Here is a 13,431-nt window from a genome sequence, read left to right as displayed (position 1 = left end):
TTAGGCGCTACTTACATTCAGTAGGTGCCTGGAAAAAAAACCCTCTCTTTTTTGGAGAAACATAGAACAGAAATATTCTGTACAATGACCAAACTTGATAGAAATACTGTGTGAGTGCAAAAAGCGAAAGCCTTGTGGTTATCTGCCTAAGATTACCACAGTATTTGGCCTCCATTTGAGCTGTGGTTTGAGAGACAGCTGAAACGCTGTGGTCTGTTTTTGAACCACATCGTCAGAAAAACAAGTCAAAGCAAAATACCTTCTTTAAACACCAACATTTTCAATACACACAGAATATCATGACCTCAGAAAAGGTACTGCCTTACAGCAGGACAATGACCAGGAAGTAGAAATGACTTTGGAGTCGTACCTATAACACTCTTGGCAAAGGATGCACGCTTGAGTGTAGCCAATCCCAGGTCTCCAATCTTGACGGATCCTGTTGGGCCTGTGATGAAAATGTTGTCACACTTGAGGTCCCTGTGAATGATTGGGGGAGCCCGAGTATGAAGGAAGTGAAGCCCCTTGAGGATTTGTCTACACCAGCTCCGCAGCACTTTAATTTTCATTACTTTGAAACGCTTCAGATATCTTTAAAAATAGAGAGAGAGAAAAGATTAGAATTATCATCTTCTACGCTGCATTTTCAAAAATATTAAAGATATAAAAATAAAGCCTAGAAAATGCAGTGTTTCCAGTACGCCTTAGATTAAAAGCAACTTAAAAGTTGCACATTTAGTTGTATTACAGTATCAGTTTATTTATATAACATATGTTTGGTTTTTGTAAAACCTGAGACAAATCTTGGTCATGATATTTAATTTTCATACTCAATCATGTAATAGACACTTTGTGCCAAAATGGCACAGCCCCAGCTTATTCTGTATATACAGTACAAATTCTGTATTAATGCGTTTGTTAACTCTGCCAAATTTGAGACTCACGTTTTGAGCGTGCCAGAAGTCATGAGTTCAGTGACCAGTACAATGCACTTCCTGCCTTTGGAGGGTCCCTCCCAGGAGTCATAAAAGCGGACAATGTTGGGATGCTGTAGTCCCTTTAACATCCCCGCTTCCTCCTTAAAGCGTTGTCGCTCTGCCTTTGACAGTTTACGATCCTATAGGGAACAAAAAGGAAATATTTAGAAATTTCACATAACACAGGTTAGCACTATGAACAGATGTCTAGAGAATAATTAATGATAAGGTTATGTGAAACTATCTGGAATGAGGATGTTATCAATATTAATAGCCATGTAAAGTTCATTTTCCTTATGCAGCATCTGAATGCATCCATCTATAAGAAGACAATATTTTTTGAATCTACAGTCAACTTGAACTTCCAGGTCTGGCAACCTAAAGGTTTCAAAGAATGTCTTTGAAAGGTTAACCAAAAACACAGTTCTTTCCCTACACCCAAAATTGCTCATATTCTCTGACACAAGTACATATACTGTTTGGGGCACAGGGATGTGGCCCTGTTTTCTCTGGCAGATGACTGTGACCAAAAGGAACGTGTCGAGCTTTGTCCTAGATTCCAAGCGAACCAAAATGAGAAAAGAGCCACAGCGTGACTGAAGATTACAGAAGATCAGTGGAGCAGACAAAAAGATGGGCACAAACCACTCTGAATTAGGTTTAGGCAATGTGGGAAAAACAAACATTACATAAATAAGCACCACAACCTGAAGACAATAGAAACACACACTGCATCATGTCATGTGGAAAACCACCTGTGTTTCAAAACAAATGTTAATCACAAAACTGTAATGTATGTAAATGGATAATAATAATTCATTAGGAGTATGATTCTGGCTTGCTTTATTCTATTAATTTATCCTGTGTGGCATTATTCACTATATGATTATGATAATTATTGCTTATTGTACAGTGTCCTTGAGTGGACAGAAAGGTGCTTATAAAAAATTGATTATTATTATTATTATTATTATTGGTATGAAGCTAGCATCACATTTACAAGCTTGTTTTATAAACAAAGATATGGACGATACCAGTAGACAAATGTCTGGCAGCTGATGGGTTTGTCAATGAATCATAGCAAAATGTATATGGACCTGATAGCACTCTGCCCAGTGGGATTTAACATTCCATAAACTGACTGGTACATAAATAAGAATCAGCTTTTGTGGGATCTGTGCATTAACAAAAAATCTGGAATGTGTTTAACCACCCCTCTCAAGTTTCCTGAGTAATTCCTGGTGTGACCTACATTTATAACATGCATGACCACAGAGCAGCTAACCCATACCAGTTAGACAAGCCCAGTGAAACCTCACAGCCAAAGACCTCCCTTGAAACCCCCAGAGACCTGGCCAAAGGCCAGGCTGTCCAGGAAATTCAGCCCACTGGAGCCCCATGGAGAGTAAGTGTTTGACTATGCCTGTGTGTGTCTGCACGAGATAGAAAACTTTCCAGTGACTGACATCACATGGAGAAAAACATAACCAAGACTGCTGAAGTCTTTGCTGGAGGTATTTTGAAGGTTTGAGGTCAAATGTTTGCAATGTCTGGGGCAACACAGGGCAGACAAAATGAGAAGTTAAACGGAAACTTGTGAACAATTAAGAGCAGGAGAGGGTACTGAATCAGGGAACAGTGTCCAGAAATATAAGGGAATAAGGATAAGGGAAGATGGGCAAGTAATGGAGGCTCCACCATTCACTTGGACCAACTGACCTACTTTTCAGAGTATTTATCTAGTGGGGCAGTGGCTCCCCTTTGTCTTTCTGCACACCATGTGAAAACAGTCATGCAAAATATCCCCGGCAGCAGTCACAGCCTCAGAGTTCCTAGCCTAGGGTGTGTAGCACCCCAACCCCCACACATACCAAACTACTGTATCAATGACAGCGTTTCCATTGCAGGCATACTACCATACTGATAACTCATTTAAAACAAATGTCTTCCCTTTACAGGTCCAAACCAGTTAAAACTGCATGCCTTCACCTGTTTGACTGACAACTACTACAACTTCTGCAAAGAAAATGCCAAAGCAACCAGGAGTGTTAATTTGTGAAGACACATGCTAGCTCACTGCCATGACCTAACAAAGCACTTTTTGGGGAATCAACTTAACAGATGCAGGCTGCAGGCTACTTAAGAGTATGTAAGCCCCAGGGCCTGTGAAAACTCTTGAGGAATTTACAATCTTGCAATCATAAGACACACATCACACTCCCTTTGTCACTTGAAAGAGTTCTTTGGCCTGTGCCATATCCTGCTCTGTCACTGGTTACAGTGCCTGACAGCCTCTGGTACCTTCACAAATCCTGAGAAGAGACACCAAATATCCTCCTTTTACTAAACAACTGAAGGGAAATAAACAGAAATACTTTCTCTCATTACTAAGGGTTACCGATCAAAGTCAGACTATTGCCATTCATTTTTTTGTTCTCTCTCAGGGATTTAGATTAAGAGGAGACACTCTGAACTATCAATTTAAAAAATCTTCTAAGTCTTCTAATCTCCTAAATTAATGGCTGAGGAGATGAGGAAAAGCAGGGAGAGTCATTTAGTCATGAGCTGACCAAATGCCAATGACCGCAGAAAACTTTAAGAAGATGGTGGAAAAGATTATGTCACAATATTCAACATCACATCTTAACATGCATTTTAGGAACAAATTTGACAATTACTGTTGTATTAAATACAAGATATTGAAATTTTTAGAACTGTATGGGTGTCCAGCAGTTTGACGAGATTGGCCTGGGACTCATTATGCCCCCCTCTTTCTTCCCATTTTTAATGTGGGTCATGACTATCAGCTATTTAGTGGAGGCAAAAGGCAAATGTAATGTTTTAGGCATGTTTACTTTGCCTGACAGGTGTCATAGGTGTGCTTATGGCACTGCAACTCCACTTAGGCGCCCCGATTTAAGTTATATGGTCACAATTAATAAAACATTAGGCTTTAAAACATTACCTCAAAATGTTTATGTGCTTTCATAGATCCTGTGTCCGTGTTTTTCTTCAGACAATGGTGTTGTCATATTCTGCATTTTTACAGGAGAGGCTTTGAACATCTATGAATTAGGAAACCTAACCTGGCAGGCACTCAGAGGGCAACAGCAGCTGCAGTTGAACCACAGCAGCTCTATCTGACAAAGTGGGCATGAGTCAGTTCACTAAAGAGCTGGGTTGCCACCACTGCCTCTGCAACATTGCATCTCTCATCTGTAAAATACTGCCCTCTCTGAATGTAATAAACAGAGAAAGAGTGCATGGAAAAAATAGTCACAAAAATGTGTGTGTAAAGTTACACGCACACAAAGTCAAGTGATTGTGAGAATGATGCAAAAATTAATTCTTATCACTTAAACACTTATGACTGTTTCACTTTGAAGTCTTAAGAGTAATAACTTCCACGTCAGACTACTGAACGTTTTTTATGCAGAGTCAGCACAATACTCATCTAAAATCACAATCTCATTGCTCCAGGTCAGTGGCACACCCCTCAACAAGCCAATGCATGCAACTGACATGAAAGCCACAAATAGCACTAAGCAATAAATCAAAGCTGATTTATTGCACAGTCCTAGTTATGGCCCAATAATACAGAGGAGGACATTACAAAATACGACAGCGTAATTTAATCTAATCTTTCATCAATTTTCACTGAAATTGTACTGTGATGATCTTAACATCATCTAAAATTACTGAGGTTTTACCTGTATTAAGTTTTCTCTGAGGTAATGCCTAATGGTAGAACACGGTTCATTGCATTTAAAATCAATCTGATTATTTTAGATTGGTAGATTTTGCATACATCTGCAATGCCATAAAAAAACACAGCTATAAATATTGTTAGATTAATTTCAACCATAATCTGAAGTATACATGCAATTTACATCGAATGCCAGTTAACTACAGTATCACCAAAGCAGAAGAGAAAATGCTGCTTCTAGGCAAAGACCATCATAAATAACCCAGCAACACTATAAATAGAGAGACAGAAAAAAGCCTGTGATCATGCCAAGGGCTGGCTCTGTCAGGTCTCTACTCTGAGGTTGACACTGAGGGCTACATGGAGCCCTCTGGGTAACATTGGTTAAGATCTGGGTAATGTCTGAGAGCCAGGAAGCCATGTTTAACAGTACCACCCTAAATGTTACTGGGTTGTTGCATTAAGTGCGGCATGTCTCTCGGGAAAGAATTCATTGGTGTCACCAAAACACTGTGACACACGGAGATGAGGTCAATGTGACTGTCAGTCAAACTGTCAGCAAAAGACAAGATGACAGATCCAGGCCATTTCACATCTACCACTTTTCCATTCTTCTGTTTTTAACTGTGTAGAACAGAAAATCTACTATTAAAAAAAGCACATTGCTTGAAAATGCATTGCTGATAACAGCTAAATGTTCAGCTTTTGCTGAGTGTGATTTGGCTGATTTCAATGAGTTAATTCAATCAATAGATAATAACTTAAGGTAAACTAAATAACAGAAACAATAATGAAAGACCTTAGCGCTTAGGTTTCTTGTGATTTTGTACTTCACAAAACATTGAGGTCTAGCCCACAGTTTCACTAAGGAACTATGACAATACATTTAGGAATTTTACTGCACTGAATGTGGCATTTCTTCCAAATTTTGCTGTGCCTAACAGAGATAAGCAATCAAAAATCTAAATCTTATGGCAAACCCAAAGACTACCAATCATGAAGAGTAATTACAGACGAGCTACTTGGATATAGCATGTAACTCCCAGCAGATGCCATTAGCCAGCTAGACAGGCAGTTTCTATGACTTCGGAAGGATAACTGGAGTTCTCTCCCTCATCTCTCAAAGTTTGACTTCAGCACGTACTGGAGAGGAAGGAGGTGGGGAGGCAACGAGTGGAAGATGACATGGTTGAAGATGGATGAGTGAGCAAGAAAGGGGAGGTTCCTAAATGTATTCCTATTTTTTTCCTCAACTTCCTCTCTGTGCTGACCTACTTATTGTTCAGACATGCCTGCAATGTGAGATCCGAAACAAATGTGTGGGTTCATGGGTGGGTGAAAAAGGGTGGACGCCTTGAAATTCTTAGACGATTGTGGACAGATGGCCTCTCACACTGACCAAGCCAGGGCCATTTCATTTAAATTTTACACACGAACGTTTTCAGCCATGATTGTGGCGTAGCTTGAGGGAAGGCAAAGTGGACTGGTTGGCCCATCAGTCAAACACTTTGGTCCAGAGTGAAATATCTCTAACTACTGAAGAACTTGCCATGACATTTGGTAAAAATTCAATTTGTACAGCACTTTGGGATTAATGCTTTCTGTATACAGTCCAAGACAAATACATTCAAAAATTTTTTGATCTGAGAATAGGTTCTTTTGGTGTGTGATGAACGTTACAGCCTCATAGGACTGCTACTGTAGGTCTGGCATTTTTGCCATGTTTAAGTAAGATTAAAGGATTTTAGGAGGGGAAACCTGTCAGGCTGGTTTCATTAGCATACCAGCATGGGTTCTGCTGTTGCTTCCAGCTGACACCAAATTCCCAGTGAACAACAAGTGGCAAGGCTGATTAGGTTCTGCATCACTGATTCTAACATCAACAGGAAACAAAACAATAAGTGTATTAACAGCATGAGCCCCTACTCCTTTATTAAACAGGGGAATCTTACAATCTGTTCAGAATTTGTTTACTTTTTTGGAACATATTTGTATTTTTAAAGTAAAGTAGAAAATGGCAGATATACTTTTATTTCTGTCAAAAGCATCTAAGAGGAAATGTCTGTAATAAGAAGTTTGTTTGAAAAGAAATTGAACAACTGAAACTAAACTTAAAATGAATGACAAAAAAGAATGTTAACACTATATTCCAAAAAATAATAGAAATATGCCCTCAGGATGAATGGTGAATGTAATGCAAACACTTGAGTGATCATGAGACAGCTTTAACAACCGTGTGAGGGGATTTCCACTTTTGTGCAGCTGAACCGTTTCTGGTACTGAAACTCTTGAGTTGACAGAGGAACGAAAGGGAATGAGAGTGTCAGGTTACCTGTTCATATTTCAGAACAGACCACAAGCATTATACAAAGCTGGTTCTCATTCAACTGCAAGAATTTCAATAAATCCCCTCTGTCCACTGGATTACAAGTGGGAGCTGACAAAGACCCAGCTACATACTACACCAATGGGAATTATTTCCTACAGACTAAGTGAACAAATAAGACAGGGCACATTTTAGTTTTGATTTTCGCCTGCCTTCTCAACACTGGTCAACAGCACGTCACACAAGGATCTTCTTCTATCTGATAGCATACTAATCAATGCCCCAATCCTCATTCAATTAATCAAATACTTCCTCAAGAAACAAGAAATTCACTAAAATTCACTTAAATCACTTTAGTCAACTGGCTCTGGTAACTTGTGTTGTCCATTGATCACTGACTGCAGCCCTGAAACTAATCAATCATTAGAAGCATTAACCTCACATCTACTTTATATATCATAATACAATGTCCTGCCATAGATGAAATCAAATGTATACTAACAAAGTAGATCAATGGGAGCAATCACAGTGTACAAAAAAAATCTAATTTCACATAGCTTTGTATGTGTGCTTCAGCGGTCAGCCAGTAAGTGAGTTCTTTAGAGGTTAAAGAAGGGAAAAAAGACTGTAGGGTGAATTTAGATAAGAATAATAAAGTATACAACCTCATAGTTTGATATTAACCAATGGAGGTAGTAGATGCTTGAAATAAAGAGTCAAGTAAAATATAAAAGTGGGAGGTGGACAGATAGTTAGGAAACAGGCCTTGGCAAGCAAGCCGGCCTGCCGAGCTTCACACAGGAGATTCCTCCGTCAGGAATGTGACCCATTTTACATTCACAAGAGCATTCTGAGCAGAAACGCACTGAGCATGCGCCATGATTCGTTCTATGTGAGGGGGGAGGGGCACGTGCCTCCACTCTTCACATTGTTCTGAAACCAGGGTGCATGTGTAGCTATGGCTGTGTGTGCTGCTGTGTGAGGCCTATGCCTCTCATGACACGGTGAAAGCGTGACAGTAAAAGCAAACAGTCATGTGGTGAATGAGGTCAAACTTTGCTATGGGCTATGTAGCTGCTTTAACTGAATAGTCAGCACAGCTACAATTTTTTCACAAACATTTTTTAGAAAAATACCAATTTCTGGTCTGAAGCAGTCAAAGCAAAAAAATATGGCATTTTTAATACAGAAACACTATATTAAGATATAATAACAATGAAACAGGGTCAATAAAGGAACTGTTTGAAGACATGAATAGAACTTTGTCAAAAATCATATTTAGGGAGGATCCTGGTTTTTAAAAAGTAGCAGATCAATTATCACTTCTGTTGCCACATTGAGCCCTGGAAACTGCTACTTCATCACTCTAATGACATTTTAGAGTTTTACTGCATTTTAGATGTGCTACGTTTTCAAAAGTTGTATCAATAACCAAAATAATTAATTTCTCCTTTTGCCAACAATATATATTGGTCAGATATATATTGTAACGTATTGCTGGAATAATTCCTCATGTCTGGATGACAGCTACCCTAATTTGTTTTTAAAATGGTATACAATGTCCCGTGCTACTATGAAAACTGAATACAGGAAATCATTATCATGACTACATCAATTCTGCACAGTACCACTGCAATGAAAAAAAGCCTGCCTCGAAATCTAGTCCAAGGTAATTTCCTGTGTCTAAAGTATTAGGTATTCCTTAGTCATAGTTATAAACACTCATTATACAACCCGCCTTTATAGCTTCTGATAATTTGCCAGTGTTTTATTGTTATGTAGACACTTTTTACTCAAGACAATCAGTCTTGAGTAAAGACGATCAGTCTTGAGTAAAAACCCAACAAGTATGGACTGAAAAAGCAAAATTTAGAGTTTCTCGCCATGTTTTGCTGACATCTGCAATGTGAAACAATCAAAGGGGAAATGCTACGCATGTCTCTTCAGAGGGGAAGTGACAGAAGCTGTAGCTCAGGTAACAGTGTGGAAGGAAATTGGTTTGGCTCTACTCCACCTTGCTTAAGCCTGGTAAAAGAAGACCTAAACAAAAGAAGATGAAAACACTTGCAAGATAATGCAACACTAAAGGTGACTCAATTAAAGAACATGAGCAACTAATGACCTCTTAGATGCTAATGTGTTGAATCAGTACACAGGATTAAAGTGAAAAGGGTACTGAAAGAACAGCAATAGCAATAAGAGAAGATAAGTAATGAGAATGATGGTTGTCCCAATTTATTACCTGCAGCTCACACCAAGCCACCTCCACTGTGGTCTCTGTGTCCAAGCCCTTGTAGACGGTCTTGAAGGAGCCACGTCCAATTTCTATATCAAACTTTAGGAAACGCCCATCCGGTGATGTTCCTACTGCTTTGGTCTCTGCCTCTTCGATGTCATCCAACTCTTTTTTCTCTGCCTCTCTCTGCTCTGCCTCTGCTCGTGCCTTGGCTGAGTCCTTATCCTCTTCCTCCCCCTCTTCCCCATGATGTACCTTCACCTCAGTGGTGCTTTCAGGTTCTGTTTGATTTGGCAATTCACTTCCTAAACCTGGTGTGGAGTGGGCTGCTACCACCACCTCGCCATCACAGACATTTTGAACACTGGCAGGTTCCTGGTTTGAAGGCACTACATCCACCTTGGCTATTTCTATATCTTTTCCTTCTTCTCCTTCTCTTCCACCGTCAGCAGACTCCTCATTCTGAGCTAAACTTGTTTCAGTCCGTGGCAAATGAACAGCAGCAGCAGCCTGTTGCCGCTGGGGGGCGGCTTGCCGTGGCTGAACCCGCTGAGGTGCAGGGATGGGGATCTTGCTGGGTAAAGGGAGAGCCAATGCAGTAGCATTGGAATCGCTGATGACACTGCGGCGCAAGAAACGGTGTTCAGGGTTACATCGATCGCGCTCCATGGTGTGATGCCGGCGTCTCACTTCTGTTGGCCGGCACTCACTCACCATTGAATCTGAACCAGAACTGGGACCGTTTCCACTCTTCTGAGGGGGAGCTAGGAACTTCACCATTTTGTCGTCTGGCTTTTCCGACATCCCACCACCCACACTAAGAGTAAGGGGGTACAACAACTGAAAAATTAAAATAAGGATATTTCCATGTCCGTAATACAGGCTTATATAAGCGGTATCTATTTGTGCTTTAAAAAGAAAAAAGATAGAGAGCCTTACGACTTCTATCTCTGGATATCTTTTATATTGCTCAAAGACAGTCTTTATATATATAGTGCAGAGACTGGAGATGTAAGATGGGAGGTGTTCTCTTGTAAATGGAGAAAGATTGAACACCACAGCAGAACACAGAGTGCTGATGTTGATAAACAAGTCTCTTTAGGTCCACACCATCCATCCTGTAAGACACAGGGTGCAGCTTCCATCAAGCATAAGGAATCACTGGCGAGGAACAAATGCACACAGCCTACAACAGGCACCCAACTTCCTACTGTAGGCAAAGACAGGACGGTCAGACACTCCAGATATGCTCCAGTCCAGTTTCACTGCAAGAGAATAAAGAAAAAAGAAGCTGCCTGACATGTTTCCAAAAGTAACCAACATTATGTCAAATGTCAACACGATTTGCAAAAGACCAGCCTAAGTGTTCACAAGTTGAATTTACAGTATACAGTTTAATAACTTAACACAGAAGCACAGCTGACACACACCACATATCAAATTCTTGTCTGCACATGTAGTTCTCATGTGCTGCACTAATTTCACCACCATAATTTTGTAATTCTAATAAATGAAGAAGAAATCTGTCTTTAGGTTTCCCCTCTTTGATAAGATTTGGTGTCTTGCCGAAGGACAAGTCATGGACAGTAGTGCATACCCAATCAATAAGCCATTCCACTGATTTGTTCAGTAAGCATTAAATATTTATCTATATTAAGTGTATAATATAAATAAGCATTTAAGTAAGTAATGTGAGACAAATCCCATATGCATTCCACAGCCCTTAGGAGTGACACACTAACCTCTCAATGCCTTACATCTGTTAAGGAGCAGAAGTAACTAATTGAGCACAGCTGATTTTTTCTCAGTCTCCACTATAAAGAATTATCATGTAATATACACAGTTTGTTATATGATTAATTAACATCCAGTCTGAATAACTAAGATTAAATCATTATCAAAACAGCTTCTGTACACTTAACATTAAGGCTACATAAAGCTATAAACCCACCAACATTTATACGATAGGTGCAAAAGATCAATTTTTGCAACTTAGTGTTATTGTTGACAGGCTTGCAATGACAACCTTATTACTTATTGGTCATCTATTCTTTTCAATGGTTGCAGCCATTACCAGCGTAAGCAAACACAATGTCAAGACCAAACCTGGCAATGATAGCGGCAGTAACATCCCCTTTAATAAACTGGCGACAGCGAAAATTAATTAAATTAGCATTTTAATTAAAGCAAACCTCGCTTTACCTACCTACTTCTTCGCCGCCTAATAAGTGTCACCACAGCCATTTGAAACGGTAACATCGAGCATACAAAGCAAGGAGGAGCAACGGCTCTTTGTTAGCCTGCTAACGAGCAAAGCTAGCACTGAGCTAGTTAGCTGGCATTAGCTAATCCTTAACCAGTGAAACGTTAACCAATGATGAATGAATCCCACGTCACGTCTCTTTAAAAATATATTCCGCTCTGATGTTAGAAATTCAGCTTATAGTTATTCCACACAGTACGCAGTGTTGTCATTTTTAACGTCTCTGTAACCGTTAGCAATTGGCGTTTACTAAATATTGAATTGACAACTTTACCGTATCCACGTCCAGCTTCCATCCCTGAGTGGCTAACGTTACAAGCCGTGCTAGCACACCGGATACGTTCGCCCGGTGTGACGCCGGTTGGAAAGCTACCAGGCAGTGACAAATAGCGCCAGTGCTAGCTAGCGTTAGCTAGGCGGGTCTTGTTGATGGCCTACAAACCTAGACCCACCTCCTAACTGCCCCCATTCAATTTGACGTTATCTGAAGGGTTAATAATACTGGCGCTTCGTTTGTTGTTATTACGCAGTGTAAAATGTATTTGACTAACGGGTTCGCGAAGACTACTTCTAGCCGACGGGCACACCATCAATACAACATTTGTTTCTGACTGATAACGTTACATTTTCAGCTGATGTTCGTTGCCGAGTCTGGTTTTGCTAACAGTTTTAGCACTATAGCCCCTCACGACCTAGCTAGCGTAGAGCGGTGCCGGGTGGCAGACAGCGACCTACCTCAGTATCGTATCCACAACACAGCTGACGGTCGTCGGCGTTGAAATAGTCCACACAGCCTTAATCCGTTCTCGCATATATAAAAGAGAACACATGTACATTATCCTTTTAAGTGTGAGGCGGACACGTTACCCAGTTAGTGAGTATCGAATATGAGATTTGTGAGCTCGTTATCAAACAAGCGGAGCAGTTGCTACATATTGACGATGAAAAGGGTTTTTCCGAAGGCGCCTGCGCCAGTGAAGAATGACCTCATAACCATAACACACATCACTCACACATGAATTTAGAGCACCTTCATTATATCACTTTATCTAATTTTATCTTGCCAGTGGATAAGTATACTTACAGTCAAAAGGCGCTTTAATTCAAACCACAAATTAATTATTGGTGGCCCCCTAAATGCTACAATAACTATATAAAGCAAAGATCATCATAAACATTCTGTAACCCCCCCCCCCCAAAAAAAAAGGATTGATCCCCTTATGTTTTAGTTTCATTGTTCACTTATGCTGGTGTCAGTGTCTTTTAGCAGAGGTGAACTTAACTCTTTTACGTTTCTTAGTTTTTGGTTACATTTTAAGTGTAATTTTCAACATAGTAAACTACAGTTAACGCTACAGTGTCAAAAACAGACTGAAAGATGTAACGAGTTTTTAAAATAAAAAAGTTTAAAGTTTGCTTCATACAAGACTTAACATAGTTGATATACTCCCTAAAATTACCAACAATATGAATACAATTAAATTAATTGCATTTAATGCATTAAATTGCATTCCATTTTTTTAAATGCAATTTTTTTAAATTTGGCAAAATGACAGCCACCATTTATACTGTTTAACATGACTGGAAAATGGAAACTTATTTTAAAGAATAAAGACAAAACACGTTTTTGACAAAACATATTCATTTGATCACAGCATTATTAGGTGAAAACTGTTAACAAATCAGAAGACATGGCCCCATCATTAAAACACAAGAGTAGAATAGTTTGTGCGTGTGGAGGTCTGCAGTTCTCCAAACTCAAGTTTCGACCAGAAAAAAATACAGGGCATTATAATCCGTCACAACACGAAGTATATAATATAATAACTTGGCATTCTGGTGTAGAGAGATACGACTCAGTTTATTACATTTTATTTGTTAATAAAAAGAGAACAATCAGAAAGACTATTAATATTTTTTGCA

General features: G+C 39.6%; 1 protein-coding gene across 4 annotated transcripts in view; it reads right to left on the bottom strand.

Annotated features, from left to right (window-relative positions):
* The window catches only part of LOC108875198 (serine/threonine-protein kinase WNK1), a 28,332-nt gene extending 15,858 nt beyond the window's left edge, over window positions 1–12,474 (bottom strand). For 2 of the 4 annotated variants that reach the window (XM_018663946.2, XM_051073442.1), the window contains exons 1-5: window positions 12,244–12,474; window positions 10,356–10,510; window positions 9,252–10,062; window positions 945–1,117; window positions 371–591 (exon numbers count right to left, since the gene is read on the bottom strand). In XM_018663946.2, coding sequence (XP_018519462.1) covers window positions 371–591; window positions 945–1,117; window positions 9,252–10,062; window positions 10,356–10,390 — 1,240 coding nt within the window. In that variant the 5' untranslated portion in view covers window positions 10,391–10,510; window positions 12,244–12,474. Of the gene's footprint in view, window positions 1–370; window positions 592–944; window positions 1,118–9,251; window positions 10,063–10,355; window positions 10,511–11,451; window positions 11,755–11,782; window positions 12,000–12,243 lie in introns of those variants that run through there. The other 2 variants (XM_018663945.2, XM_018663947.2) reach the window with 2 other exon arrangements.
* Between the last annotated feature and the right edge of the window lie 957 nt (window positions 12,475–13,431).

Source organism: Lates calcarifer, linkage group LG10 (assembly GCF_001640805.2).
Source record: "Lates calcarifer isolate ASB-BC8 linkage group LG10, TLL_Latcal_v3, whole genome shotgun sequence".
In the NCBI taxonomy this organism is placed as follows: domain Eukaryota; kingdom Metazoa; phylum Chordata; class Actinopteri; family Centropomidae; genus Lates; species Lates calcarifer.
This window is presented reverse-complemented; position numbering and strand designations above follow the sequence as displayed.